The 26,607-nt window shown below is 40.5% G+C and overlaps 1 protein-coding gene across 14 annotated transcripts in view; it reads right to left on the bottom strand.

The window, feature by feature from the left end:
• The window catches only part of KALRN (kalirin RhoGEF kinase), a 508,727-nt gene that overhangs the window by 110,774 nt on the left and 371,346 nt on the right, over positions 1 to 26,607 (bottom strand). For all 14 annotated transcript variants that reach the window (XM_082234876.1, XM_082234882.1, XM_082234887.1 and 11 more), the window contains 11 exons: positions 25,543 to 25,661; positions 24,087 to 24,153; positions 23,225 to 23,334; positions 21,950 to 22,019; positions 21,078 to 21,167; positions 15,650 to 15,742; positions 14,652 to 14,763; positions 13,732 to 13,922; positions 13,322 to 13,423; positions 11,151 to 11,293; positions 10,029 to 10,131 (listed from right to left, as the gene is read on the bottom strand). In XM_082234876.1, coding sequence (XP_082091002.1) covers positions 10,029 to 10,131; positions 11,151 to 11,293; positions 13,322 to 13,423; positions 13,732 to 13,922; positions 14,652 to 14,763; positions 15,650 to 15,742; positions 21,078 to 21,167; positions 21,950 to 22,019; positions 23,225 to 23,334; positions 24,087 to 24,153; positions 25,543 to 25,661 — 1,200 coding nt within the window. The remainder of the gene's footprint in view (positions 1 to 10,028; positions 10,132 to 11,150; positions 11,294 to 13,321; positions 13,424 to 13,731; positions 13,923 to 14,651; positions 14,764 to 15,649; positions 15,743 to 21,077; positions 21,168 to 21,949; positions 22,020 to 23,224; positions 23,335 to 24,086; positions 24,154 to 25,542; positions 25,662 to 26,607) is intronic.

The raw sequence follows: 26,607 nt of genomic DNA, 5'->3' as shown, positions 1-26,607 counted from the left end.
TGGGTTTGAATAGTTCATTTTACTAGCTGATCATGATTATACTATTATTATCCCCTTGACCTAATGTGATGTAAGAGGAAAGGGAGGGGTTCAGGTCATACTCACTCTCTTCTTGATCTGTTTTGGTTGCCTCGAACTCATCCACTTTAACATTCTGCTCCTTTGCTGGCTGCAGCCTCTTTGCGGTTGAAGGCAAAACTGAAAATGTTTCTGTCTGTCTCTCTCTCTCTTTCCCCCTCCCCTTGCCTGTCTGACTTTCCAGTGAAGCTTTATAGGTTTGCAACATGGTTTATTTCCTGCAATTTAGCACCACACAGTCATTCTGAACAGAGACTTTGTACCACCTCTGCAACTTGCATGGGCTGCCAACTTTTATGTCAGTACAGTAACTGGGCTTCCCTTATGCTTTGGAAGATTCAGCCATTCTGCCTACAGCGAGATCACATGTACATCAGAAGCATCTTGTGATTTACAGACATTGCATAAGCAATTAGCTCGAATAGCAAACAGTTCACTAACATGAGGTTTAGCTGAAAGCTATGGTGTTTGCACTACAAAGACATCTTATGAAGGTATTGATTGTAAAATGATTTTTTCACACTGCCTAAACTACAAGGCAGTGATGGGCTGACAATCTGATTAGCTGGCTAAGGACATTCAACTCCTCTATTTCAATATTATGCTTTTTAAAAAGCTGTTTGGCTGTCTTCAGTCTCTTCTATGGTTGTGTTTAAATGCAATGCTAAACTGTAGCTTAAGGTTACAAGAATGAAGGTGTATATCAATTGTGTGGTTGAGAAGCAGCAAATCATAAATAAGAGAGCTTTGCTCAGAATGAACCAGATGCCTATAAGAGTTGCATCTTTCAGTGATTACAGTGTGATGCTCTTACATAAAACAGTGTTTCTAAGGGTGCTTAGAAAACAGTCCCAAATTCAAAACAGAAATTCAGATTTCACTGTCTCTATATTAAGGGTTAGATATTCTTAAAACACACTGTTTATCCCCTAATTCAACATTAAGTATGAAAGTTGTTTTTGCTTTTAAAACTGACCTGGTTATAATAAATTGTGGGTGTGTTGAGAAGTTTGGGAAGGATGTCCTCTGGCAACCTTTCAAGCATCTCTTTTGGATAATGTGGAAGAGCGCCAATAATGCACACCATATGATTTGTACTAGTCAAACATAAATGTCTTATTAATTTGATTAAAGCCATGGATAATCACAGAGTTATAAGTAACCTGAAGATCTTTCAGCAGCTCCTGCATCTTGAAAAGATAGGATTCCTTTACCATTTACATACACACCACACATTAATCTTGCCTATAAATTAACACAAAATATCAAACGCGCACAAAAACTAAACCAAGTGTGAATATGGTGTACTGTATCCCACAATTTCTGAAATTGTTCCAAGATGCATTCTCCTGTAAAAGGCACACATACATTCCAAGACTGTCAGCCAATATGACTAGGCTATTTCCATGCTCTACAAAAACCCTTCCAAAGTTCATGTAGGTTTGTACATTAAATATAACTTCACAATGGGAGCTATGTTCAAAGCCTGGTCTAATTTACTGACCAGGCACAGGTGATAGTGGATTATTTGCAACCCAACACAAGTGTCTGGCAGAAGAGGGTGCCATGACAATGGTAACAAGAAGACCGTGTCACAACATTAAAGAGCAAACAGAATGAATCCCTCCTTGAAAATCAATTCAGAGGTGTTGGGGGCACGGGGGCCGGCAAATCCATGCAATCTCTTACATTATAACTAACTCTTTGTACCAAGCCTTCCTAAAAAGTCTTACAAATTTTGTCGAAGTCTGAATGCAAGCAGCTGCTCAGCCATAGGCTTCTTCATTTCAGGCATCCACAACATTCATTCATTCATTCATTCATTCATTCATTCATTCATTCTACTGCTCATCATCCAAAGATCACAGGGCAGTTTGCAATATAAAAACACAGGTTTTTGGTCATTATAGGGCCAATAACGTGCCCAATGAATGAGATGGGGCCAGCAGTGCAACTCCACTCCTAGTAGACTAGTTGCTAATCATATCTTGAATTCCCAGTGTCAGATACAGACTCTAAAAACTGATCAATGGTTGGACAGAGTATATGAGCATTTCTGAGGCTGGAAGGTGGAACAGAAGGTAAGTAACATTTAAATATCCAATTCAGCTTCCCCATATCTCGTCCATCTGTTCTTCACTGCCATAGCACCTTTAGCCCCTAGCCCTGCTTCTGCTGAGTGAACTTCTCCATCACCTGGCCTTTCCCTTACTCTATTGTTTCTGCATGGCACTGTCAGCATGCAGCCTACTGCAGGGTAGCCTCTTGCTGTCACTCTTGACCTTATGATGACATTGTACTGGATGAAAGATAGTAATAGCAGAAGAAGAGGACTCAGCATGCTTCCTTATTCCCTCCCCACCTCCACAACTATCGGGCATAGCTCAGATATTTTAAAGGATAGAAAGGGGGAGGGGAGGAAAAAGAAAAGCCTGCTTGTGATTCACATATGCAGTGCTCCCTGGGTGCAGATGCAAAAGGCCATAGAAGCACAAATTATTGCTATTTGAAAACGCCTACCTGTCCCCTTCAGTGCAGAACCCCAAAGGAGGTGACAGAAAAATGAATATTTCTCAAAGTCTTGAGTGTGGGAAGCAAACATGAAATCTTTGTGCTCTTGATTCATTTGTGTATGTGTCTTTCCACCCAGGCAACCGCTTTGTCGATCGACCCCTTTATGCATCACAGTCAATTCAAGAGCCTGCCAGGGATGGGGGTGGGGAATCACATGGACAGCTTTACGTGGGTGACCCAGAAAGGGAGGGGGGAGTCATAATTGTTGCATTATGAGAATTGCTGGTTAAACTCTGCTCAGAAGCAGATGGGGTAATCAAAATTTACACTGCAAGCACATGCTTTGGACGGTTTGCTTTTATAAATGATGAACAATCTATAGCAATGGCAGAGTTCTTTCTTGCTCACTGCCTTCCCAACTATAAGCCGATAAGTTCCTGCTGCTAAAACTTAATAGTTTAAGGCTCTGAAGTATATCTAAGCCATTTTCTTATGGATCATTACTCTATGTGTTCTCATGAACTAAATGGAAAGAGACCACCCTACTTCAATTTTCACAATGTGCATCTCATGTTAGAAGTCACAATCTCATCCAGGTTTACTGAAAAGTAAGCCTCATTTAGTTTGATAGGGTGACTTTCAAATAGGTGTACAGAGGACACTTAAAGTGCAATGCACCTTTTTTCTGGAAAGCAAGAGGAAGTATTTCTGTTCTGACTTTAGTATGCTACAAACACACAGGACAGTAGCCTACCAACTGCATGACTAGGGGAAAACTTATTTACTCTAAGCCAAACAACCAGGAGCTTTAAATTTTAAAAAAAATCAAGTTATTTTTATCAAAGAAAATACTATCACTTTCAGTTGCTCTAAAACTACACAAAGAGAGAGAAAAGCAAGGAGGAAACAAACAGGAAGAAAGGAAAGAACTCTGGTGATTTGGAATTGAGTTGCCAACCTGTGGCTTACAGATACCCACTAATCAGTCAAAACCAAAATATCAGGATGCTTCACGAAACTGAGGAATACTTGATTCATTTCAACAAGTGATGCTGAACCGGATCATAGTTATATCTTGGGGGCGGGGGAAGATTCCAAACTACTCAAACAGATTTACCCCCATATTGCTAAATAACTTCTAAATGATCAGTTATATCGTTCTACACATAAAATGGGATGTTACTGTTTGTGCACATGAACACTAAGGCAGTGCTACTTGAAGTGGTAGTCTGTAGACAGGAGCCATTGGCTGCCAATGCCTGGTGACTTCACCACAGCCCAGGTTGGGTGTGACGCTTCAGAGACCGAACATGGTACAAGTCCCTAGCACATTGGGGGTGGGTGATTGCCGCTCCACCACATCAGATACCTGCACTGGGCACCATGCTGCAGCGGGCACCACAATAATGCTGTAGAACAAAGTGTGAGAGATGGGAGGTCAGCCTCAACAAGCTTTGTAGCCAAGATGGGTTGACAAAAGAGCAAGAGAAAGATACCTGCATGCTTGGTGAATCTTGAGGAATATAGAAACACAAAAAATTGGGGGTGGGGGGTTGAGAAACAGATGGAGCACTTCTCCCCGCCCCACACGCAAAAGGTTTTGAATACAACTGCACAAGCATGCAGTATATGTCAATCTTGCTATGCTCTTTGGCTGTCTCATAATCTGTATGGGTCAGGGTTTGCGTGGCAGGCTTTCAAAAACCATCACACAGGCTCTTGACAGAAGGAGGACAACAGAAGCAAGAAGCAGAAGGAGAAACTGAGTGGAGAAAAGAAGAAATCCAAAGGATGACAGCGAGGAGGGGGCAATAAGGAGAAAGCAGGAGGTAGGAGATAGTGAAAGACAATTTATGACAGAGTGAGTGAGAGAAGGCAACAGAGGAGTTGGGTGAGAGCAGAGGCAGCAAAGAGGAGTAAGGAGAAGGTAGGATGAAAAGGACCAAGAACAAGAGATGGTGAAGGTGGGGCTGGGGGCAGAGGAGAACAGAGTGATCAAGTGAGAGAGAATGGACAGGAGCAGAGGTGGAGGGAGGGGAAATGGCAGCATAAACAGTGGAACACAAAGGGGAGAAAGGAGAAAAGTATAAAATGAAAGACACAGTACGGATTGCAGAAGAGGAAGTTAGAAACAGGGTGACAGGTAGGGGAAGGGAAGGGAGAATCAGGAGTGAGGTGTTGTATAGGGCACTAAGCTTTTTAATCCAAGCAACATTTTGCTGTGGGTTCTCATTATGGCATTCCTCCCACCCTGGCTGGGTCTCTTGTGCTGTAACTGAGTTAATCTGCAGAACCAATCTGGTGATCTTGCTGCCCTACCTTAGCAGGGGAAATAGCTCTGTGGGAAGAAACAGGCACCATTCTCTCTATTTCCTGCCCTTTGTCTACCTTTCCATTTCCATGATGAATTGTTTATTTCTTCCACAGCAATTCCATGTAGGCAGTTACCTATTTCAGAGTCCTACCTAAGACAGAACAACTCTTTAAAATAATAATAATAATCCCAGCAGTACTGGAAATAATCCAGGAAAGAAAGCAATAACGTATGTGTCACCATTGATTACATACACACACAAATTCAGGCATTGAAGTCTCCAGAAGAGACGTCAGTGACACCACCCACAAAATGCTGTGCGTAGATAACCATCTGCCACCATGAGCAATGCAAATGCATTGGAAGTGCAGGGCATCAGATTTTCAACAAACAAATGAATAAATAACATGAATTTTCACTGTTTATTTTTCATTATTTTTCGTTGTGAGTCATGCACCCTGACCTTTTGAAATTACTAACTAATAACAACCGGATGTCTCACATTAGTACCTGTGTGGTGAGCATTTATTGGGGTAGGTCAATGAAGAGTTCTCAGAACTTGATTGCTTTAACCTCTTACTTGGATTTTGGTGGGAAACTGCTGTTTCTGCCAGAGAATTGCGTTTTAGTCCAGTCTTTGTTTTTCTGTTGCTAGGGAGGGGTGGGGAGGGTGTGTATTCAGAATCTCAACCTGCGCCTGCTCTTATAATTCCCACTTACTGAATTGGCTCCACTTCCATATGTGTGTTGGGGGGGGGGATTTGAGGATACATGTTGCAGGAATGTACACCTGCTCTACGGTGGCATTCTCTTTACTATCTGATAGATAATACTTGATTCCTGTATACAGTGCTTGTTTCTAGAAAAACAGGTGCCAGTACTCACCATGAAGCTGTTACAGTAAGTGCCACATTTTTTAACAAAAAAAGAGAGGTGTACCGGTACCGTGTACCCTTGAGTAACCCCTGAAAAAAAGCACTGCCTTTATATAAAACACTAACCACATAGCGTTTTGTTCTGTTGTTGTTTGATTCTTACACTTGAAACAGTTATGACCGCTAGAATAAAAAGAGTTTTCTATTTGGGGAGACGGAGCTACATCAATACAGCATAAAGACTCTTGGCAGCATATTTGATAGCAGCACATTTGAAGGTAAAAAGGGCATTGTCTATTCCTCTGCAGATAATCCATATGGGAAAGTTATCATAAGTGGATTCTGAGTTGTATTGTCAAAGGGAGACTTCATGCTCACCAAAGAAACATTTAACTTTAAAAAATAGTTAAATGCCACTGGAGCTGCCAACGCTTCCTCCTCCATGTTCCAGCAGCCAATCAGGATCCACAATGATGCAAGCCAAACAGGACATCAAGCAACACAGAGCTGCTTGCCCACCCTCCCGCTACAGCTCCCCAGTGTCATCGCAGGAAGACACATGCGCAAAAATAATACAAGCCAGACTAGAACTCTAAAAGGCAAAGTGACAATCATATTCTGCCCCCTCCCCATCATAGAGAAAATCTGAAATAAGTTACCAAAATACAAGTCAAACAGAAGGGAGTCTCCATACCATACATTACAATATGAAAATATAAGCATGGACTTCAGATGAGAGCCCCATGGGTCCCTGGCTCCTGACTGTGGTAGATGGGACTTGATGAATTTTAGCAGTTGCATAACTAAGGCACAAAGTAAGTAAGCAAGCAAGCAAGCAAGCAAGCAAGCAAGCTGCATATTGAGTCAAGCAAAATGAACACAGGCAGTAGAAGAGCAGGCAAATGGAAGGCAAGAGACAGCTAAATTCTGCCACCATATCAACCCAATGTGTCGAACTGTTCAGACACTATTTCTGATGGCATTAATACAGCCTGGATAATTTTTTCTTATTGTTCACAGCCTACAGGAATACACACACACACACACACACACAGTCGTACGTTCGCTTACATATCCCTCTGGTGACGTAAACTTCGGGATACGTAAGCAGCAAACCCGGAAGTATATTTCCGGGTTTTTGCCACATGCGTGTGCGCAGAAGCAATCTCTCCAGTTGCAAAAACCTCAGGATCCAGCCAGACCTCTGGAACAGATCCTGTCCGCAACTGGAGGTACCACTGTATATATATTCAGTGAGTGGTATATAAATTGGCTGAGTATGTTTTAGTATAAATGTGACCGGTTAGAAATCATTTTTTCCACCTGTAACATGCAGCCTTTGGATGTTTCAAAAAACCTGCATCACTCCCTGAGAAAGCAATGTGTGACATATGCACATAATAGGAAATCACGGAATGATTGGCCTTTGCTTCAGTTTTGCAGGGATGGGAACAGCTGGAGAGGCACTGCAGATGTGTTGCCATGGGAAATTTGCCTTAAATTCTCAGAAAATGCATAATCTTCTTTGAGGATGGGGATGTTGGTGGCCAGAGTGGTCAATAAGTGAGTAGATCTACTGCCAGCTGCTAGGGTTTGCAATAGTCAGGATAAGGTGTACAGTCTAAATTCTGCCACAGTTTCCAAATTTTGAAATGAAAAAAAGAAAAAGATCCTTCAGACAAAATATTGCAGACTTCAAAATGTATTGCCAACAGACTTGGTTCCTTGCTTTAAGGTCACTAATATTGTGAGCAGGATTATTGTGGTTTCTCAAGGGCTTTGATTATGTGCTTAATTGTATTATGTCATTCTTTACAAAAAAAATTGAAATTCAGAGATTCAGACTGCCAAGAAAGTTAAGCAAGTGTACAACCATGATAGCAAACTAGAGTTGATCTCTAATCGCTTAAGCAAACCACATACAAAATTGGTCCTAAGAAAACAAAACAAAAGGAAGAAGCATAGCTAATCTTTGTGCTGCTTCTGAACAATGTGTTTGGAACAGTGCATTTGCCCAGCCCTACTGACCTTTTAGACATCTGTGAAGGATCATATGACTGCCACTTTATTGGAAGGAAATTAAACCAATAACACCGGAATATGCCTTTAATGCAAACATAATTTGTATATCTTAGGACTCCTATAAAAGTTATTCATTTAAGATTTACTCCTGTTTCACAGGTTTGCTCTGCCAACAATGCTGCTTATGATATTTACCCTGCTTCTGGAAAGGACATATGTTCGAACATGGAACAGACTCCCTCAGGTGGTTGTGGACGCTCCTTCATTGGAGGTTTCTAAGCAGAGGTTGGATGGCCATCAGTGGTTTAGTTCAGATTCCTGCATTGCAGGGTTTTGGACTAGATGACCCTTCCAACTCTACACTTCTATAATTCTATGGCATGTACCATAACATTGTCCCAAATGTACCATAGACAATACTTTTCAGGCAGTTTAGGAAATTTTTTATACCTTTTCTGCTTTTGTACCTGAACCAAACAGTGTTATTTCAAGACTCAATAGCAATCATCAAACTACAGCTCAGTAATTGCTTCTGCACGATTCTAGATTTAGGTAGGTAGCTGGGTTGGTCTGACGCAGTCGAAATGAAATAAAAAAATTGTCCAGTAGCAACTTAGAGACCAACTAAGTTTGTTCTGGGTATAAGCTTTCGTGTGCATGCAAACTTCTTCAGATACACTGAATCAGAAGTTTGCATTCTGAATTGTGTGCCTTGGGACTCTATCTATCTATCTATCTATCTATCTATCTGTCTGTCTGTCTGTCTGTCTGTCTGTCACCGCTGAAAGATCAGGAAACAATACCAAGCAGATGCATTTCTGTTCCCAATCAAATTAATATGGCAACTGAATATCCAGATCTGAACAATGCATTCAATGAAAACAGAATCCAATCATCTTCAAGCATTCCACTATGTCAAAGAGAGAAAAGATAGAGACTATTCAACCCCACAAAATGACTCCTTACCAGGTTGTGCACCTTGGACACCACACTAAAGTCTTGTGCTGTTCTTGCTGAAGTGCGTTTGAGTTCCTGGACCTGGCAGCCCTCTTCATATGTGGTTTATCAATTCCTGACAGGGCCTCTTCTAACACCACCAATTTCCAGGGTCCAACAAGCTCACATTCCCCATCTGTCTATGCCTCCAAGCAATTGTGCTGTACAATCTGAAATGTGTGCCTTAAAATTTCGAGGAAGCAAGCAGAGCCTCCCTCAATCCAGAATATTGAAAGAGTTTCTGGGCTACAAATCACACACTAATCTACTTACAACCTTAAAAGCATTCCTTCCCCAAGTGACTACTTAGGTTGCTTATATGCTATCAGGCTGGCCCTGCTAATCAGCCCTTGCCTCCTTGCCCATCCTTCCTCCTCCACCTGCGATTACAGAGCAGGAGTAACACATGGACATTACTTGGAAAGGAAAGTCTTTTCCATGTTATGGTGCCACAGATTTGAGGGCAACTCAGCTCTTTTACATTTGCATCACATAAATTCTTGGTGATAACTGCTTAAGGATGACGTGCAATTCACAATGCCAATGTGCCAAGAAAGAAAGAAAAAATAACCCTGGATCCAGTTTATGGAGTGAATCCAACCTGGCTGCTTTACTTTTCCAGGATGCTCCCACTCACAAAGAATGAGTTGTATTCAATTGTGTCTCTTCAATGAGAGAAGGGCAATTTGATCCAATTGAAGCTTCTATGAGTAGAAAGGCAGAAACATTGAATCATAGAATCTTTGAGTTGGAAAGAACCCAAAGGTCATCTATTCCAACCCCCTGCAATGCAGGAATCTCAGCTAAAGCATCCATGACAGATGGCCATCCAACCTCTGCTTAAAAACCTCCAAGGAAGGAGAATCCACAACCTCCTGAGGGAGACTGTACAACCTCCTGAGGGAGGAGGTAATATTTTCTGTGCCCCTCAAATCTGCTCCAGAGGATGTTTTTGAATAGAATGGAAAGCGGCACAAGGGAAATTTTCAAAAATCATCTCCTGTCCCTTTCCACTCATGGAAACCTCCACAGGATCAAAGAGACTTCTGTCAGCTGAGGGACAAAGTTGGGCATGACCTGATATGAACTCTATGCAGCAATGGCACATAAACAGACAGTTTAAGCAGTTCCAGAAAGATAGAACACTTAATTTTTATCTCTGACTACAGTTTAATACAGTACTTCGGACTCTTCTACAGCAGTGCTATATTTTCAAGAACAAATCCTACCTTGTCACTGTCCACTGTATTTTGAGAAGTTCTGGATGCAATTGAAATTGTGTCTGGCTGACTGCTCCCATCTCCTTGGCTGTCAGCATCTTCTCCTCCCTCTCTGCGGGGATAGAACCAGAAAATTTCGTCAATGGATTTGAAAACTGCTCTGCTAGTATGTGAAAAGTCAGTTGCTCAGCCGATCACATTTGTGTTACAACTCAATCTGTAATTTAGAATGATGTCACCTCTACCATGAAGCTAGCACATAATAACCATGTTTGCTCTTGGAAATTGACTATCCTGGGCTTATATGGTGACAGCAATGTTTCTTAAAATAGCTCTGTAATGAGGGTGGCCTGCCCATAGCCCATTCTGCTTGGATTTCTCACATAACCAAACCAAGCTATCTAGATTATAGCCTTGCTGTTTTGGAAAACGGACGCCAATTGCCAAGGGTCATTTCTCAGTCCTTGCATTTTTAGTAGTTTGAATTAAGAAAGCATAACAATCTTTAAGGAAAAACGTACAAAACATTAATGTACTTATACCCTTCCCCTCCATTTTATATATTTCCTCCATTTTACAAGAGTTTGGAGTATTTCCTACCTTTCCATTCAAATGTTCTCTCTGTAAGTCATACTATTGTGATTTTTTTTGGTATGTAGCAGGGGGCAGGTTGTATGCCTGAGTCCCTTCTAATTCCTGAATCCAACAAAGATTCAATTGCTGGAATAGCCAGGCAAGTTTTTTGGTAATGGCTGGCTAAGTATGGGTTGCTAAGGTAACAAAGGAAGTGGCTCCAAGCTAGAGGTAAAATGGTTCGGGGGGGGGCACATATAACTGTTGGTTAGAAAGACCAGAGTTGAGGAGTGTGAACTAGAAGCAAGGAACCAGCTGGGCAGCTGAGAGACAGAGCCATGCCTGATTTCTGCTGGATCCAAGGTTATGGCTATGGGAGAAACTGATCCCTGTAGACAAAGTTTATTGTGCTGTTGATATTTCACTGAAACAGCTATTTATACAATTTCTCCCTCACTGACAAATCTTCACAAAGCCATTGCATAGCAAACCAATTACCTTAAGCAGAGCATCAAGTGATTAAAAATCATGACTATTCCAAGGAATTACTAAGATTACCTCTTACTGTTGTTTCTTTGCTTTGCTGGGGTTTTGGGGAGCTGTATTGGCTCTTTCAAGGCTCCCTTTAAGTGTATCATCCTTTCCTGAATCACTTCCCGAATATTTTTTATCCACTCTTGTTTTGTTTCAATATTGGATGCCTAAAGAATTCAACAGAGAAAGCAGAAGTATGGCTTCATGTTCTAGTGCTTTGTTTCAGTTTCTTCCATTCCTTTGTTCTTCATTAGAGAACAATCTGCCTGGGTAAATCATAAGTAGTTCAAGTGTCAAAAGCACCTGACCAGCTGCTTTAGCAAAAACTAGATAAATGTGTGTAGTACATGAAATACAATATGCCTGACAGAGGGGGAAATAGGATGTTGTTCCATAACTAGGATTTCTGTATGCTACAAGGTCCTTGTTAAAACAAAATCAATCAGCAAAAATGACCAGCTTGTTCAGGTGGTGAAAAAATCGTTAGAGTCAAAACAATCCAGAGAGACTGGGCAGTAGTTAAGGGAGGGGGGAATACTATAAAGGAACTTTCAGTGAACTTGATTCTCTTGTTATAAGCAATGAATAGCAAATACATTCCTTACGTCACACCATGTCAACACCACAGACCATTTCCCCCTTCCCCCCTCTCTCCCCCCACAACTGCATGATGTTTATAACAATAGTGTCTCATACTGAACATAAACCAACTATGAAAAAGACTCTATGAATTGAAAATGTCCTCTTCCTTGTTTATGTGTTTGTTTTTTAACATAAGAAAATCTTTAATAAAAACTTTTTTTTAAAAAACAACCTGCAGACTACTTCAGTCTCATGAATCTGATAATTTGTACCTGATCTGCATTCAATTGGACCACATGGATTTTTCCTAGCAATGCTTGGGCATGATTTAATTTCCTATCAACCTTCTAGAACTTACTTTTTTTTAAAAAAATTAACTTGCTAGGTGCCTTGTTTTAGTTAGGAAAGTATGTTGTCTATCAAGGACAAGGGCCATCATTCTCTTTCAAGCCTTTGAAAGGTGTGTTGTTTGATTTGTAAATCAAATGAACTTTCAGGTTACAAGTACCCAGGAAATCCTTAGAGAGGCAGATCAATATTGCAAGATGGTCCTAAGTCTGTAGCCTTAAGGAATGTGACTAGAGAGTGTGTGGAATTTGTGTGTAAGCCTTCATGATTAATTTGTTGTTGTTTTTTTGCTCCATTTGTGGGTTGAGTTTGTTTTTCTATAACCTTTCCACGTAAAACCCTTTTCTTAAGAAATTATTGTATCACTTTAGTATACTTTTATCTACGCTTCATTAAAACCTTGTTATCTCTGATTATTCACCATGCATGTCTTAAGCCAAGTTCTATGTGGGTGGCACTGTGGGTTATACCACAGAGCCTAGGGCTTGCCGATCAGAAGGTCGGCAGTTCGAATCCCTTCAATGGGGTGAGCGCCCGTTGCTCTGTCCCAGCTCTTGCCAACCTAGCAGTTCAAAAGCATGAAGTACAAGTAGATAAATAGGTACTGCTCTGGCGGGAAGGTAAACGGCGTTTCCATGCGCTGCTCTGATTCGCCAGAAGCAGCTTAGTCATGCTGGCCACATGACCCGGAAGTTGTACGCTGGCTCCCTTGGCCAATAAAATGAGATGAACGCCGCAACCCCAGAGTCACCCACGACTGGACCTAACGGTCAGGGGTCTTTTAACTTTATGCTACTTTAAGTTGTTCTTGGGGAGACATGAGGGAAACTTTTAGGCCAATTGGTGATAAGTAGCTTGGCGGGGGGGGGGTAACCCAATCACTTGCTGGTAGAAAGCCCTAAAATGGGGAGAGTGGGTGAACAGGAGCCATTGTGTTTGGCAGGATCTGCATCCCCATCACAGCACAGGACCCAAGGTGGCTAAATCATATGGGCACAGCATCCTAACTCCTACCTCAAGGCCAGTTCAGCTGCTACATCATTATGAATGCAACATCATTAGGTGGACTGTATAGGTATGCAGACTCCTAGCTGTGGAAGTAGAGAACTGCTAAGGAACCACAGTCTGAAGAACTGGACTCTATTCTACATCAGACTCAATATCAAACTGCCAGCTGTACCACAGAGCTAGATTTATCTAACAACATATGGCTGCTGAGGTAGAACAATGAGATGAAGACACAGAAAATAAACTTGGAGACTCACTTTCAGCACTGTTTTGTTATCTGAGGAGGGAGTCCGTCCAGACCACAAGGCAAATTTGCAGGGATCTCCTTCCACATGCTCTGTCACTCCCAGCTCTGAGGTCTGTTAGGAAAGAGAGATGATTGGGAAACACATTTTCTACAGATTTGGAACTGAAGCTAGGAAGAAACTCACATCTAGTATCATACTGCAACGAATGTAACTTTATTGAATTGTGTTAAGCCTTTTCAGGTATCCTCTGCACATTGCTTCCCAAGTAAAGTAGAATAAAGCTAATCCTCATGGGATGTGGCACCAAACTGCTAGCATCTTCCAAATTTGGTACAAAGACATGCACACCTTAATTCTCCACCCTTCATACTTAAAAAATAAGCCCATACAAACATTCATCATAGTCTCAGCAAACATACCAGTAATTTGTTCTTGTAAACATATTTAGTGTGCCCTGCAGAATCTTTGATCTCTTTGCTGAAAACAAGAGAAATTTCAAAGAGAAACAAATGTCTCTCACGACCCTTCCGGATGAGAGATTTGGGGTCCCACACTTGAAAGGAATCTTGAAGGATCAGTTCTCCCTGAACATCCAGATTTTCATCAAATCCTACATATAAAACAAATCAGATCAAATGAAAAACATAAAGATCATGAAATGAAGTTGGGTTTAGACAAACTGATAAGACAGAGACTGAGAAATGAAACTTGTTCTCTAAAGAATTACCAAAAGTAAGGGAAGAGGACATATGTGCCATATCTATAAATGCCATGAAATTCTGTGCAAGTCTGAGATTGTGTCTGACCTCCTTGCCATATCAATCTTGTGTTCCACCACCGAGACCCCCTTTTCCTTCCCCAAAGGGGGATTCCATAAATGGGGTGAGGAAGCAATGGCCCTTTGGAACTCTGATGCAAATACACACTTGCTAAAGTTGTACAAAACTACTGTACAGAACAAATATATATATTATGCAACAAGAGGGAAAGGGATTGGTGAAGATGTGTCGAGAAAGGAATGGGGTACTAGTTAAACTTGGACAAAGTGTGGCAACTTCAAGGAGGTATGTCGTGTGTTGAAAACAAAAACTTTTAAGAATGCGTGGCACAAGTTATAGACAGTCTCAAGTTCTTTCTTTCATTATTTCTTTGGGAGCAGGAATCTGCAAAGTTAGTTAGTAAAGCCAAGTATCTGTAAATGCAGTTATCTATTTATCCATCCAAAAGAACGCTCACTTTTGCACTTACTGGCGTATTCATTCATGTATGTGTGTGTGTATGTATGTATGTATGTATGTATGTAGTAACATTCCTCTCCCTGCTGTCAAAATATGCTTACCTTCCAACATGCTAACATGCATGGCATCATTGGCTTTCTTGGGAACACTGAGCATCACTTCCAAACCATCCTTGAGTTCTCCCTTCCCTTCTTCACAGCATGTTAAAAGCTCCTGAAGAGAAACAGAAAACAAAACTGAACCCCATAAAAGATTGCTGCTTCCTTATTTTGCAGTCAATAAGAACATTCAAATCAAGGTATTAGGCACCTGGATGAGTGTGTATCTTGTCAGATGTAGATAATGTTGATATAACTTCAATAACAAACACTCACTCTCCACTTTACTGAATATTAAAGTTAAGTTCAGTACTGGGTATTATTATCACAATATTGCTTCAGCCCATCTTCTCCTTTGTGACCCAACCATCTCTGAGCTCCACCCAGTGACTTTGCATGTGACCCATGCCATTTTGATAGTGACTTGCAGACAAGCAAACATGTGGGTTCCTGGAGAGATTATAGTGACTGCTATGCTCCTCCAGTTCTGCTGCTGCCACATTACCTGGGGCAAAGCTATGGTTTGGCGTAACAGTATATCCAAACCCAGGCTTGTGGTTTGTCTTACTACAGACAAACCATGAACCACAACTATGGTTTGTTATTGGTTTACAACTCATGCTTTGCTTAGAGGAAACAAACCACATGCTCAGGTTCACTTTATGGGCTAATAGCCGTAAATAAATAAATAAATAAATAAATGCTCAGGTTCAGATGTGATGCTAAGCCAAACTGTGGCTTAGCCCTGGGTAGAACAACAGATGCAGGACCAGGAGAGGACAAGGAAGAAACACAACATATATTATTATAACAATGAAAAACTTAATGATTCTCCAAGCCTGCTATCTAGTATCACAATGTACCTTGTAAATGAAATCTAAATTAGATTACTCAATCTGAGCTGGTGTGGGATTCACATTCCTCTCAGTTAGTGTACCATCAGTTTAATAAAGGCATATGCAAATAAGTATCATAAGAGTAGAAACAAATCACTGATGTACCTTCAATAAAAGCTGGTATTTGGTAATCCTCTGGACAGGTTTGATTAAGTATGAGGAAATGGAGTTGGCCAGACCATGCCTCTGCTGAATTTCCTTTAAAAAAGTCAAAACAAAACCACAGTTAAGTTAAACATATAAATAGAACATGATGAAAAAGTTCCTAGACTTAGTCAGTTTGAAAAGCAGCCACACATAATCAATTTTAGCTGCACAATACCTGGGCTGACCAGTGTTGTTGTTTTTTTTGAATAGATAATTATTATGTGGTTACCTGATGGATAACAGTATATCCACAGAGAAATTTTATAACATTCCTTGTGGTCATTGAGGGAGACCTTTCAATACAAATATGTCAGTTAAGGCTTTCCCAATAAAATAATAAATGGTTTGTTTTAAACAGATCTTTACTCCCATAAAAAGGTGACTTTTTCTTGATAATTAACATTAAAGCCTAGATCAATTTTAATATTTTGGCAGGGATGGTGGGGGAATCACTAAACCCCTTCTACATATGGAAATTTGGATTGCTTTTTAACTTGCGGGAACCCTTTGAGCATAGTTTACTAAATCTGAGTGAAATACAGCTCCAACAAAATTAATGGGGCATAATATGTATTGTTCCTTTTCTGTCCAGCAAACAAGAGAAAGCCAGTTAAATCTTCCTGATTCTTATCACAATCCGTAGACATAGGAGAGTTCTCCCTGTCTTCTTCAAATTGCTCCTAAACTGAAGTGCTTTGTTTCTGTGTAGTCTATCTACACAAAGATGTGCAGTGACACAATTTAAAATTTCCCCAAACAAAAGTGTTTGGCACTGCTCAAGTTATGACAGAGCAGGACAAGGGAGTTTGTTATGAAATCAGTAAGGCCTATCTCCTGACTCCCCCTCTCCTATTTTAGCAAAACCATGTTCTTAAGGGGTGATTACAAAAGGTAACAAGGCCAGGCCCACTCTGGACCCTTACAATTTGAGCTACTGCAGTGCATGTAGCAAGAACAAGCAGCAGCTGCTCTCAGAAGAAGGTGCAACTTTGACATTGTATAGTTCCAGTCTGGAGAAATCAGGAAGCAGCAAGAATCCACCTATGTGTTAAGAGAGTTGCTGAGTAAAGACAGTCAGCTCTGCTTCATTTCCAAGGCACAACGTAATGCTTTAGTGAATGATGCTTTGTTTTGCCCCATGACTGATTCCCATTTCAACAGTCAATTACTGTAAGAATTACTTTAAGGATATGTACAAAAACTAGTGTGTCGATTGTAACTTCTGATAAAAAGTTTCTCCTCACACTGAGAAAACTTAGTTGGCCGTGGCTTCTCAGAGCATGTGGATAATGAAAGACTTGCATGTAGTCACAAGTTACAATCTATACATGGGTTTCTTAGTAATTTCAATTGCATGTAGCACAGTGCATGTGCAGGAGAAAGCTTTCAGCTCAAGGGCCACATTCCCCATGGGTAAACATCTGGAGGCCACATGCCAGCAGGAGGGAATAAAGCAAAAGTAGGTGGGGGTGGAACCACATACACACCCTATTCACATCCCTTTCACACCCATCCTTCCACACAAATACACATTTGGGTGCATGCTTTTGTATAACATTCAGCTTTCCCTGTTCCAGATTCTCCAGATTCATCTTATCAGGCTACTCCTTCCTACAGTTCAGGGCAACAGGAGTTTTGCTCTCCTTCCCTTCCACCCTCTCCGTCTCTGTGTCTCTCTGCCCTCCCCCATCTCTGTGTATTATCTCTCGCTTTTTCAAGTACCCCTATGCTATTTGTCTTTTATATCAAGCTGTGCTCTCTGTCCCCAGTGGGACAATGACAACAGAAAGCTTTCTTTCAATCAATCTAACAACAACAGGGCAGTGTGTGAGAGAGAAATCTGAAGTCTGATTTTGCTTATGTTGGTTGTGACTGAGGGACATGAAACAACTCTGATTGGGATAATTATTGCTTTAGGATAAGTGGGAGGCAGCAGTAATGGACAAGTGCCTCTGAACATACCCAAGTGCTTTTGGAAGAAGTCAAGAGCTGCAGAAAACTCCCTGGAGCATCCAAGCACTTCTGAGAGCAGGCAAGAATGCCAGAGGAAGAATGGAAAGGCACAGACACTTCTTTGAATATACAAGTGCTTCCAAGCATGGAGGCTGTTGACTTACTTTGGCAGGCATTGGTATGAGGGTTTGGGCCTATGCTGATGAGAGTATAGGGCTTGAAGGAGAGGGTGCTGGATTAACAGAAAGGCTGTGAGTGCTGGATGTGGCCCCTGGGCCTCTGGTTCTCCATCCTTAATATAGTGCTTCTTTTGTTTAGTTCAGTAATCCTTTCAACTGTGCAAAGTAGACCCAAGTTATCATTCTCTGAGAGATCATGTTTTCTCTTAGGCCACCCACTGAGCTCTTCCCTGTTTTGTTACACAAACTGCAAGTACCTTCCATACAGAAACTGTGTGCAACAAGTGAAGGGGCCCTAATTAGTTCAGTTTCCCTGATGCTTTTGAACCTAGTTGCACAGAATGAGATGACACTATTCCTTATCCCTGTGTAGGAAGTGCAGCTCTCACATGGATGGGCAAGAAAACATGCATGTGAAGCCACATTCAATCCCTGAATGAATTTTGGCTCATTGGGAACGAAGCAGGTGAATGCAGTCCTTATCACTGGTTTGTTTTTGTTTTATTATGTATTTTGTGTTCTCATTTTGTATTTTTGTATTGTGAACTGTCCTGCGATGTTCCAATGAAGTATACAAATTCAATTATTATGAATAATAATATGGTACCACCACCTGCTAAAATGAGCATCCAGCTGCCCTGTAGGCGCAGGTGGGCCAGGTTGAAGACGGATCCTGCTGAGCCCCTTGGCTTCCTGACCAGTGCCCAATCTGTCTGACCACTGGCATCAGGCCTCACAGAGAGCAGCAGTACACTGACGGTGATCCCAGGACACACAGACATGGTTCCCAAACACACTGTTGTCCTACCCAATGCCGCCCCAAACTGTAACCCTCACCCTGCTGTGAAATACACACTCTCATCATGGCCCAGCCTCCTCAACTGCATCCTGATCAGGATTAATCTGCATCCTTGATATGGTCCCTACCTGGGCCACTGGATGCTGTGGTGGAGGCACACAGTATATGTGATCTTTAGATGAGGAATTGTACATAAATTTACTAAGTAAATAAATAAATAAATAAGTCACAGGTAAGCTGTTTTCTGGTTCAGCCATGTTAAAGCAGGAGAAGCCACAATGCCCTGCAGGCTGGATTCAGATAATTTTAGTGGAAGGAGACCTCCACAAGCCACTCTTTGTGCACTTTGCCTGGGTTATGCCCAGTATTGTTGGCTTTTAATCTATCTTGTGCCAGATTTTCAATGTTAGTTTAGACTGCTGTCAGCTCACACTAAAAAAAAAAATCAGTTCTAAGTATAAGGCCAGAATTAGACAAGAAGATATCTGATAATGTTCCCGGAGGACCTAATTTCCACCATAATGTTCCCCATCTCTGATTTTCTGCTGCCCTCCTTCTGAAAATGACACCTGAAGAGGTGCCAAATCAAGCAAGGAACATTTTGCAGTCTTTTTGCATGATTGAATGACTATGTGAGCAGCTATGACAAAGTACAGTCAGACTAACTCTCCAAAATGCACAAAAAGTCAGCTTCTTTTTCTTCCTGTTGCTTTTCAGGAAAAGGGATTTTCTAGCCTAGAAACTGAAAAAGAGAAAGGAAAAATCTACCACTCATTTGCAAAACATAAATGGGATGAAACATCAACTTTATTTTGTATTAAGCATTATCAGAATATTTCCAACCAGCATAACGCAGCTGGGCTAGAAAAGCTTAGCCAGGCAAATGCGTTCTAATCTGTGTCAATACCCTGTTAAACATGTAAATCTGCTGAAATGTTACATCCCTTCCAGAAACCTTTGAGTAGGAAAGAATGCCACCTGCTGGTTCATATATTTAACTATCACACATATTTTCACCAAAGGGACAGGGATAATTCTAAAAGAGACTCCTATGGGACGTCGCCCAATTAAAAAGAATAATACTCTCTCCACATTTCTTTTTCCTTAACTCACTGGAAAATGTTCTAAACAATGAGCTAAAAAGAGAATATGTAATCAAGGGCGTGTAATGAGGCAAGTCATATAAGACTTTAACAGCTGCATCTAGGTGGAAAGACTGCCAAGGGATGATATTTGTAATTTGAGCTGTTCAATTTAGGAGTAGATTAATCATTATGCTAAGTAGAGCAGGGACCCAGCCAAACTGGAGTCCTACCTATAGCGCAAGCTGAGAGTGGTTCTGTGCAGTAAAAAAGGCTATCCACTCTTATTTTTGGTTCCTGAAAAACTGCCTTGGCTCAGAGCAAAGAAAGCAGTGGTTGACAGGGTATTTTCATTGGGTAAACAGCATTTGGAAAAAGAGTTAACCTTCATTCCACAGTGCTGCTGTCCTAATCTGGAATGGGTACCTTGTGGCTGTTATCTGCTGAAAAGAAGGCAGAACCAGTCACAGATCTCTAATGTTTCACCTAGTTTGGCCCCAAAAATTGTTTAAAATTAAGCAATATTCATTTCTCCCCCCAAACTTTTAAATTTATATATATTTTTAATATACATAGTCTCAAATATTAGGGGTAAATTTGAATCCTATTAATAAAATGTAGGTAGCACAATCCAAATTTTAGCAAAAAGTCTCAAATCACTGCCATTAGAATTTGAAATTTCTCACTCAAATTTGAGTTGGCCATTGAATTTACACTTCTATTAATGGAATCAGACCAGGATACAAAGAGCTGTATGGGAAAATTAAAATGTACCACTAGTGCATCAAGGCTTTGGAGACTTCAGGAGAGCAGATTTAATCTAAACTCCTCACCACTAGCAATGGGTTTGATGAAGTGGCATAACCACCACCACTTGCACAGTCCTTCCACACAAACTGGCCAGGGCAGAAGGTTTTGCTGCAGCAGCTCACAGGCTGAAACACCAAAGAGGTCTGGATTGGGTTCACTGAGATAGATAAACCACAAGCCCAGGGCCAGACATACAGTAATGCTAAGCAAACTATGGCACAGCTCCAGGTAGCACAGCAGTAGGACTGGGGAAGGCGCTAAACAGTCACAATGTTTACTACAAGTATGCACATACTTGCATGTTCATATTTAGCCATGGTTTGGCTTAGTGCTATGTGTGAACTGGGCCAGTGCAGTTCTAATTTTTCAGTGGCAGCCAGGAGAAAATTAGATGAGAGGGAAACCGAGGCAGCCATCAAGTCTCTGCTGCATGGTGTCTAATACCACACACGCAAAAAACTCTCATATAACCAACAAGCCTCCAAACTGGATAGCCATTGCAACAGCAAAAGAGCAGAACATGTTACTGTCTAATCTGAAATAGAAAAACAATAAACGCTTACGTCAAAGAATGTTCCTGCATGTTCTAGGATTAGCTGGCTGGAGTCAGGCTTGTTTTTACAGTAGGTAACATACATCTGAAATTTATCTGCCTGTGAAAATAAACACCAAGAGGGGGGAAAGGCAAGATGATCAAGAGTTGTACTTGCACTATTTCCGATTCAACTTCCACAGAATAAATGAATACTTTATGCCTGTCCCCTCTAATTAGAAATGTACTGCAAATGAAAGGAACAATAAAAAGTATAACAGAGTATGTTAGACTAGTAGAAAAAAATCTACAAGAAAATCATGATTGCCTTTCCTATTAATTAAATGTGTGTCCTTTTGAAAATTTTATCTATAGTGCCCACTGACATATTTCAGTGTCTATTTAAAAGTCCTTTTTGCCACAGAAATATATCTTGCACAATATGTAAGATGAGGTGCTTAGAAATAATTAAATTAGGAACTGAGATTTTCTAAAAATCGAAATATAAATGTTGCTGTTACCTATGGTACTGTACACCTTAAAAATTCTGGATCTGTCTTAAACTTGTACTTAGTACATAGAAGTTATTTGATCAAAACAAATCTATATTAGCAGATGAACTCTGGAATTTCAAATTTTAAGTTGCATTTGTGTTATATTGATCTGATTGTCCATTGGCAGAAGTCCTGTGATGATTTGCAACCTTTTGCAAATAGCGGACTTATTAGATGGCTGAAATTAATGTTTGAGGAAAACTTTCTATAAAGGTTCAATTACCATTCAACAAAGTACTGCCTGAAGAACTGCACAGTCCACTACTTTGGCCTACTTAAAGCTACTCAGTCCCTGTTACAAATGCTCAAGACATCCATTAATAAATGGTGCTATGTTAAGACTCATTACCCAGGTGACAAAGCAATGACCCACATCTTCAGGGAGTTGTTCATATTTTTCCAGTTCTTTCAGAAAAATGCTGAAAAAGTAAGAGAGAGGACTCTGGTTATAATATGCTTGCCCTCCTGCACCCGAACCAACCTAATACAAGATATTAAAGTGTGTACACCCTCCAACGCTATTTGGTTGAGTGACTCAGGGGAAAATCACAACCACCTAGTAGAAGCAGGTGCTGGATGATGAAAAATGCTTTCATATATTTCACAGAAGAAAGGACCCTCCAAATTCATCTCAAATGTTGCTGAGCGTAAAATCTGTCAGTAGATTACAGATGTGCAAACCTCAACCTCTGACATTTCAATAATCTTAAAGAAATTATTTCACTTCTCCTTGAAATTCCTACAAACTTGATTCAGTCCCCATAATCCCTGACCACTGTGTGTTCTGGGTGGGACTGATGGAAGTTGTGGAGGCCAACAGCTCATGTGTTCCCTATCCTTGCTATAGATGTTTCAGCTGAGCAGGACCTTTCAAATTCACTTTGATTTTTTCTTTATGAGACATTCAGTAGCAACTCTTCTTTTAGTACAGAAAGTCACATTTCATGGTAGGTGAATGCAAGTTACTGAGCTTTGGTTACCTTATCCACATAGAGAGGCCACACATACCTGGCTGTAATACTTAACATAATTGCCATGGCAATTTCCTTATTACGTAGAGTGTGAGTTTCAAAGTTGGGACTAGATATCCCTGAACTGTCTTATTCCTGCTAGACATTGTAGGTCTGAGCAGATGAGTGGGGAGTGACATCGCACAGAACATGTCTCCAGCCTGCATAAGCAGGTAGGCCAGGGCTGCCCAATATTTCTCATGTTAAAATCTATAGCACAGTTATTTTCCTCCTCCATAGCTCAGCACCTGTTCTTGCCACACATTAGCCCACTCCTGCAAATTGTTTGACACTTCATAATCAATTATATATGAAGCTATGAACGAGCATTGGGACTGAGTGCTCCTCTCCATGTCCCTCCTCTGCTCTGTATCTCAGGGCACACTGGTTTCAGCATAAGGATCCTGGCTTGTATTAATCCAGAATTTGTTCTTGTTATGTCTGAACCAGGGAACTGTAGCTTACTGTTAAATAATAAGCCAGGGTCTACCCACCAGATCCAGTGTGTGATGCCAAAGGAGAGGAGCACTTGGCCTCAATGCTGGTTCCTGGCTTTGCAAAACAGGGTAAGCTTCCAAAAGGGTAGCTTTCTCAAAGTGTTGAAGAATACGTACTTATTATGAAAGTCATAAATCTCCTGGATGTTGCCAAAAATTATGTGCTCTTTGTTAAGAATCCCTGGGGGTATCTCCTCCACTCCACTTGTCATTTCCCAGAGATAAGTCTAGAAGACAACAGCAGTTCTTAAACACAGAGAAGAAGTGCACAACAAAAGAAAAGACCTTGCAGTTTTCTTGCCAAAGGCATAGAATATCTCAGAAAACATGGAGTTCTAAGCTAAAAGATGATAATAAAAACCAACACAACTAATAAACCAAAACAATGAATGTGGATGTTTCAGTGATAAGAAATATCTCAACATATTCAAAGATAGATGTTTGATGTTCAGGCACATCTTCAGTTAGTTCAAAGGTTCAGTTACCATAACCGTTTCTCTCTCTCTCTTTCTTTCTTTCTTTCTTTCTTTCTTTCTTTCTTTCTTTCTTTTGCTATGCATACAAAACCTTTTTCTGAGGTCCAAACTGAATGTTAGCTTTTTGTCTTAATAACAATAATTACATTTCTTACCCACGCTTCACCACAAACAATTTAAAAATACAACATTAAAAGCTGTATATTACTTATGGTGTTGCATGTCTACAGCAAGAGTAATATATCAGTTTTGAACACATACATTGCACCCACCTTCCATTCTACCTGTAGAAAATATCAAAGGCTTTTGCATTTTCAGATTGTTGAAACACAAACATCATGAACCAGCCTGCACAGTACAGCAAACCTCCACACAGGTCTCATCTAGGCAAGTTTATAATCCTTGAAAACCCTGCCGTAACTGAAGACCACAACACCACATCATGGTGGTAGTTATTATGACCACCAGCCATCAGAAACAGTACAGAGTCTTTATAAACATACCTCTAAACATTCATGTAAATCCCTGACATAGGCCTTCTCAGTCTGAAGCAGTTCAGCCATGATGAATCTAGGAGCAGAAATGCATGGGAGTAAATCTGTATATTAAACACAAACTCTCTCTTTGTTATATTCTTCGTAAGAAAGAAAGAAAAATACTTTCAACGTTACGTAGACCAATGCTATGGATATTTGCTGAAAGTAAGTGTACAGAATATTGTAGTCGTTATCTTTCTGGGCTGCCTAAATTGCACATTGTAAATGAAAGAATAAAATATTGTTTATGTGACCATCTCATCACATATTATAACATTTCAAGGTCATGGGTTCAAGCCCCACGTTGGACAAAAGATTCCTGCATTGCAGGGGGGTGGACTAGATGACCTTTGTGGTCCCTTCCAACTCAACAATTGTATCATTTCCAAATTAGAAAAGCATTCATGTTAAGGGATGGAGGGATTACAAACTGGAAGTGTAGGGACTGCTTCATGCATGCATTAAGCAAGTGTGGATACTATTCTGCTTTCTCCAGTTTTTTGTAATGTATGAAAAGAGAACTTAAGTATCTCCTCTATGATGTAGCAATCAGCCTGGGACTGGTGATATTCAGTCAAATCCACGCTAAGCCACAAAGCACACTGGGTGACATTGGATTGGGCCAGACACTATCTCAGTTTAAGTTATCTCACAGAATTGCTGCAGAGATAAAACAGGGGAAAGGAAATTGTGTATACTGTCTTGAGCTCTTTGGAGGAAAAGTGAGATATACTTTATGTTTCCTTGTATAAGACATCCCTATGTCTAAGACACCGCCTACTTTTGGGGACCCCAAATTTAAAATGGGCATATGCACTATCTGTGTATAAGATGCCCCCAGATTTTTAACCTTATTTTAAAGTCTTATACACATAAAAGTACGGTAAGTGTTAATAAGTAAGTAAATAAAATGTAATTCCTCAAGCCATTTCTCCCTTCCCATCAGTTTACATTAGTTCTTAGTCTCTAGCATATTTGTATTTTCTCCCGAGATTATGGAAATACATTTAGAATGTATCATATCATGTTTGAAGATTTATGTATTGTAGCCATCTCTGCATGTTTAAGTAATTAGAATAATACTTGCATAATTCAATAAATTTCTAGAATCAAGTATAAATGTTGTTAATCTTGTTGTGGTTATATAAATATGAGTTTCTATCTTGATAAATAAGAATAAATTAGTATTTAGTTACACACACATAGAGAGAAAAAACAATTACGTTTTTAATTTATCAGGCATGGACTTATCCCACATATCTTACTTCTCTCCAAACTCTGGTCTTTTGTTTGCATAACATTCCTGCAAGGCTATCTCACCTGCCTCACAAATAGGTGGGCTTGGTGAATTGTTCACATGGAACTGCTGCTGTTTGTCATTCATGTGCTATGTTTTGTGAGGTGCCCATTTCCCACCACTTACTCTTTCTTTCTGGCTGACTTCCTTTTTTCTTCATTAGCTTCGTGATTGGCATCACGCAGCTTCACTTCGCGATCTGACAGACTTGCTGGAATGATGTCTAATTCCAGGTCCTTGTTATCCTGAAAAAGAGTAGTGTCTTGGATTTAAAATACATTTCTATGCTTTGTAAAAGTAAGCATATTTACAAAGTGAAAGAAAAGGATATAGGGCTGGAAGAAAAGAAAAGGAAAGGAAAGGAAAGGAAAGGAAAGGAAAGGAAAGGAAAGGAAAGGAAAGGAAAGGAAAGGAAAGGAAAGGAAAAAGAAAAAGAAATCAAACAAACAACTGCACATACAGACCTACTAATGACTGGCTAAATGCATCACATATTTGGCAGGTGGTAGGAGGGTTTCAGTCCTTTTCCCCAAACAATTTGCTAGGCTTCATCAGCACCCCTTCCTCTCATTTGACTTTAGGAAGGGGATGGCTTTCCTCATGGGAATCCTGGGACACATCAGTGGTGGCAGCAAGCAGACACATTTTGTCTGCTCTGCAATATTGCCTCTGAGGGTTGTATTCTACTTTCCCCAAATGACAGCATTTGCTCAAATTTCATAAACGATATTTACTTGGTACATCTTTATTGCATTATTCCTTCAAATGAACCAGATCTGAATAAAAACATTGGCGCTGACCCCTGTGTGAGTAGAAGCACACTGTTGTTTGCACTAGGTAAGTGCCCAATTTTGCCAATCCCCCCTTTCTGCTGCAGTCAGCTTCACGGCATCCGATCCTTTCCCAGAAGGCCTTCCAATCTTCAGGAGCAGATTTTTAGGAGCCAAAATGGCCATAGCAAGAAGGTGAAGGTGACTGTCAGAGGAACTCACATATGGAAATTAGGATCCAATCCCTCTTTCTCACTTGAATAGTTATGAAGTGAATTTTTGAGGCAATAATTAAAAATTAACGCTGCCCTGGCTTATACATGGTAACCTAAATCCGCTCTTCACGTGTCCTGCTGGCTGTAACAGAATGGACTGCAAAACAGTAGATTTACCCAGAATAGCATCCATTTAGCTCTGTGGG

Source organism: Podarcis vaucheri (genome assembly GCF_965113315.1).
Source record: "Podarcis vaucheri genome assembly, chromosome: 1".
In the NCBI taxonomy this organism is placed as follows: domain Eukaryota; kingdom Metazoa; phylum Chordata; class Lepidosauria; order Squamata; family Lacertidae; genus Podarcis; species Podarcis vaucheri.
Note: the sequence above shows the minus strand (reverse complement) of the source record. Positions and strands in the feature narration are given on the sequence as shown.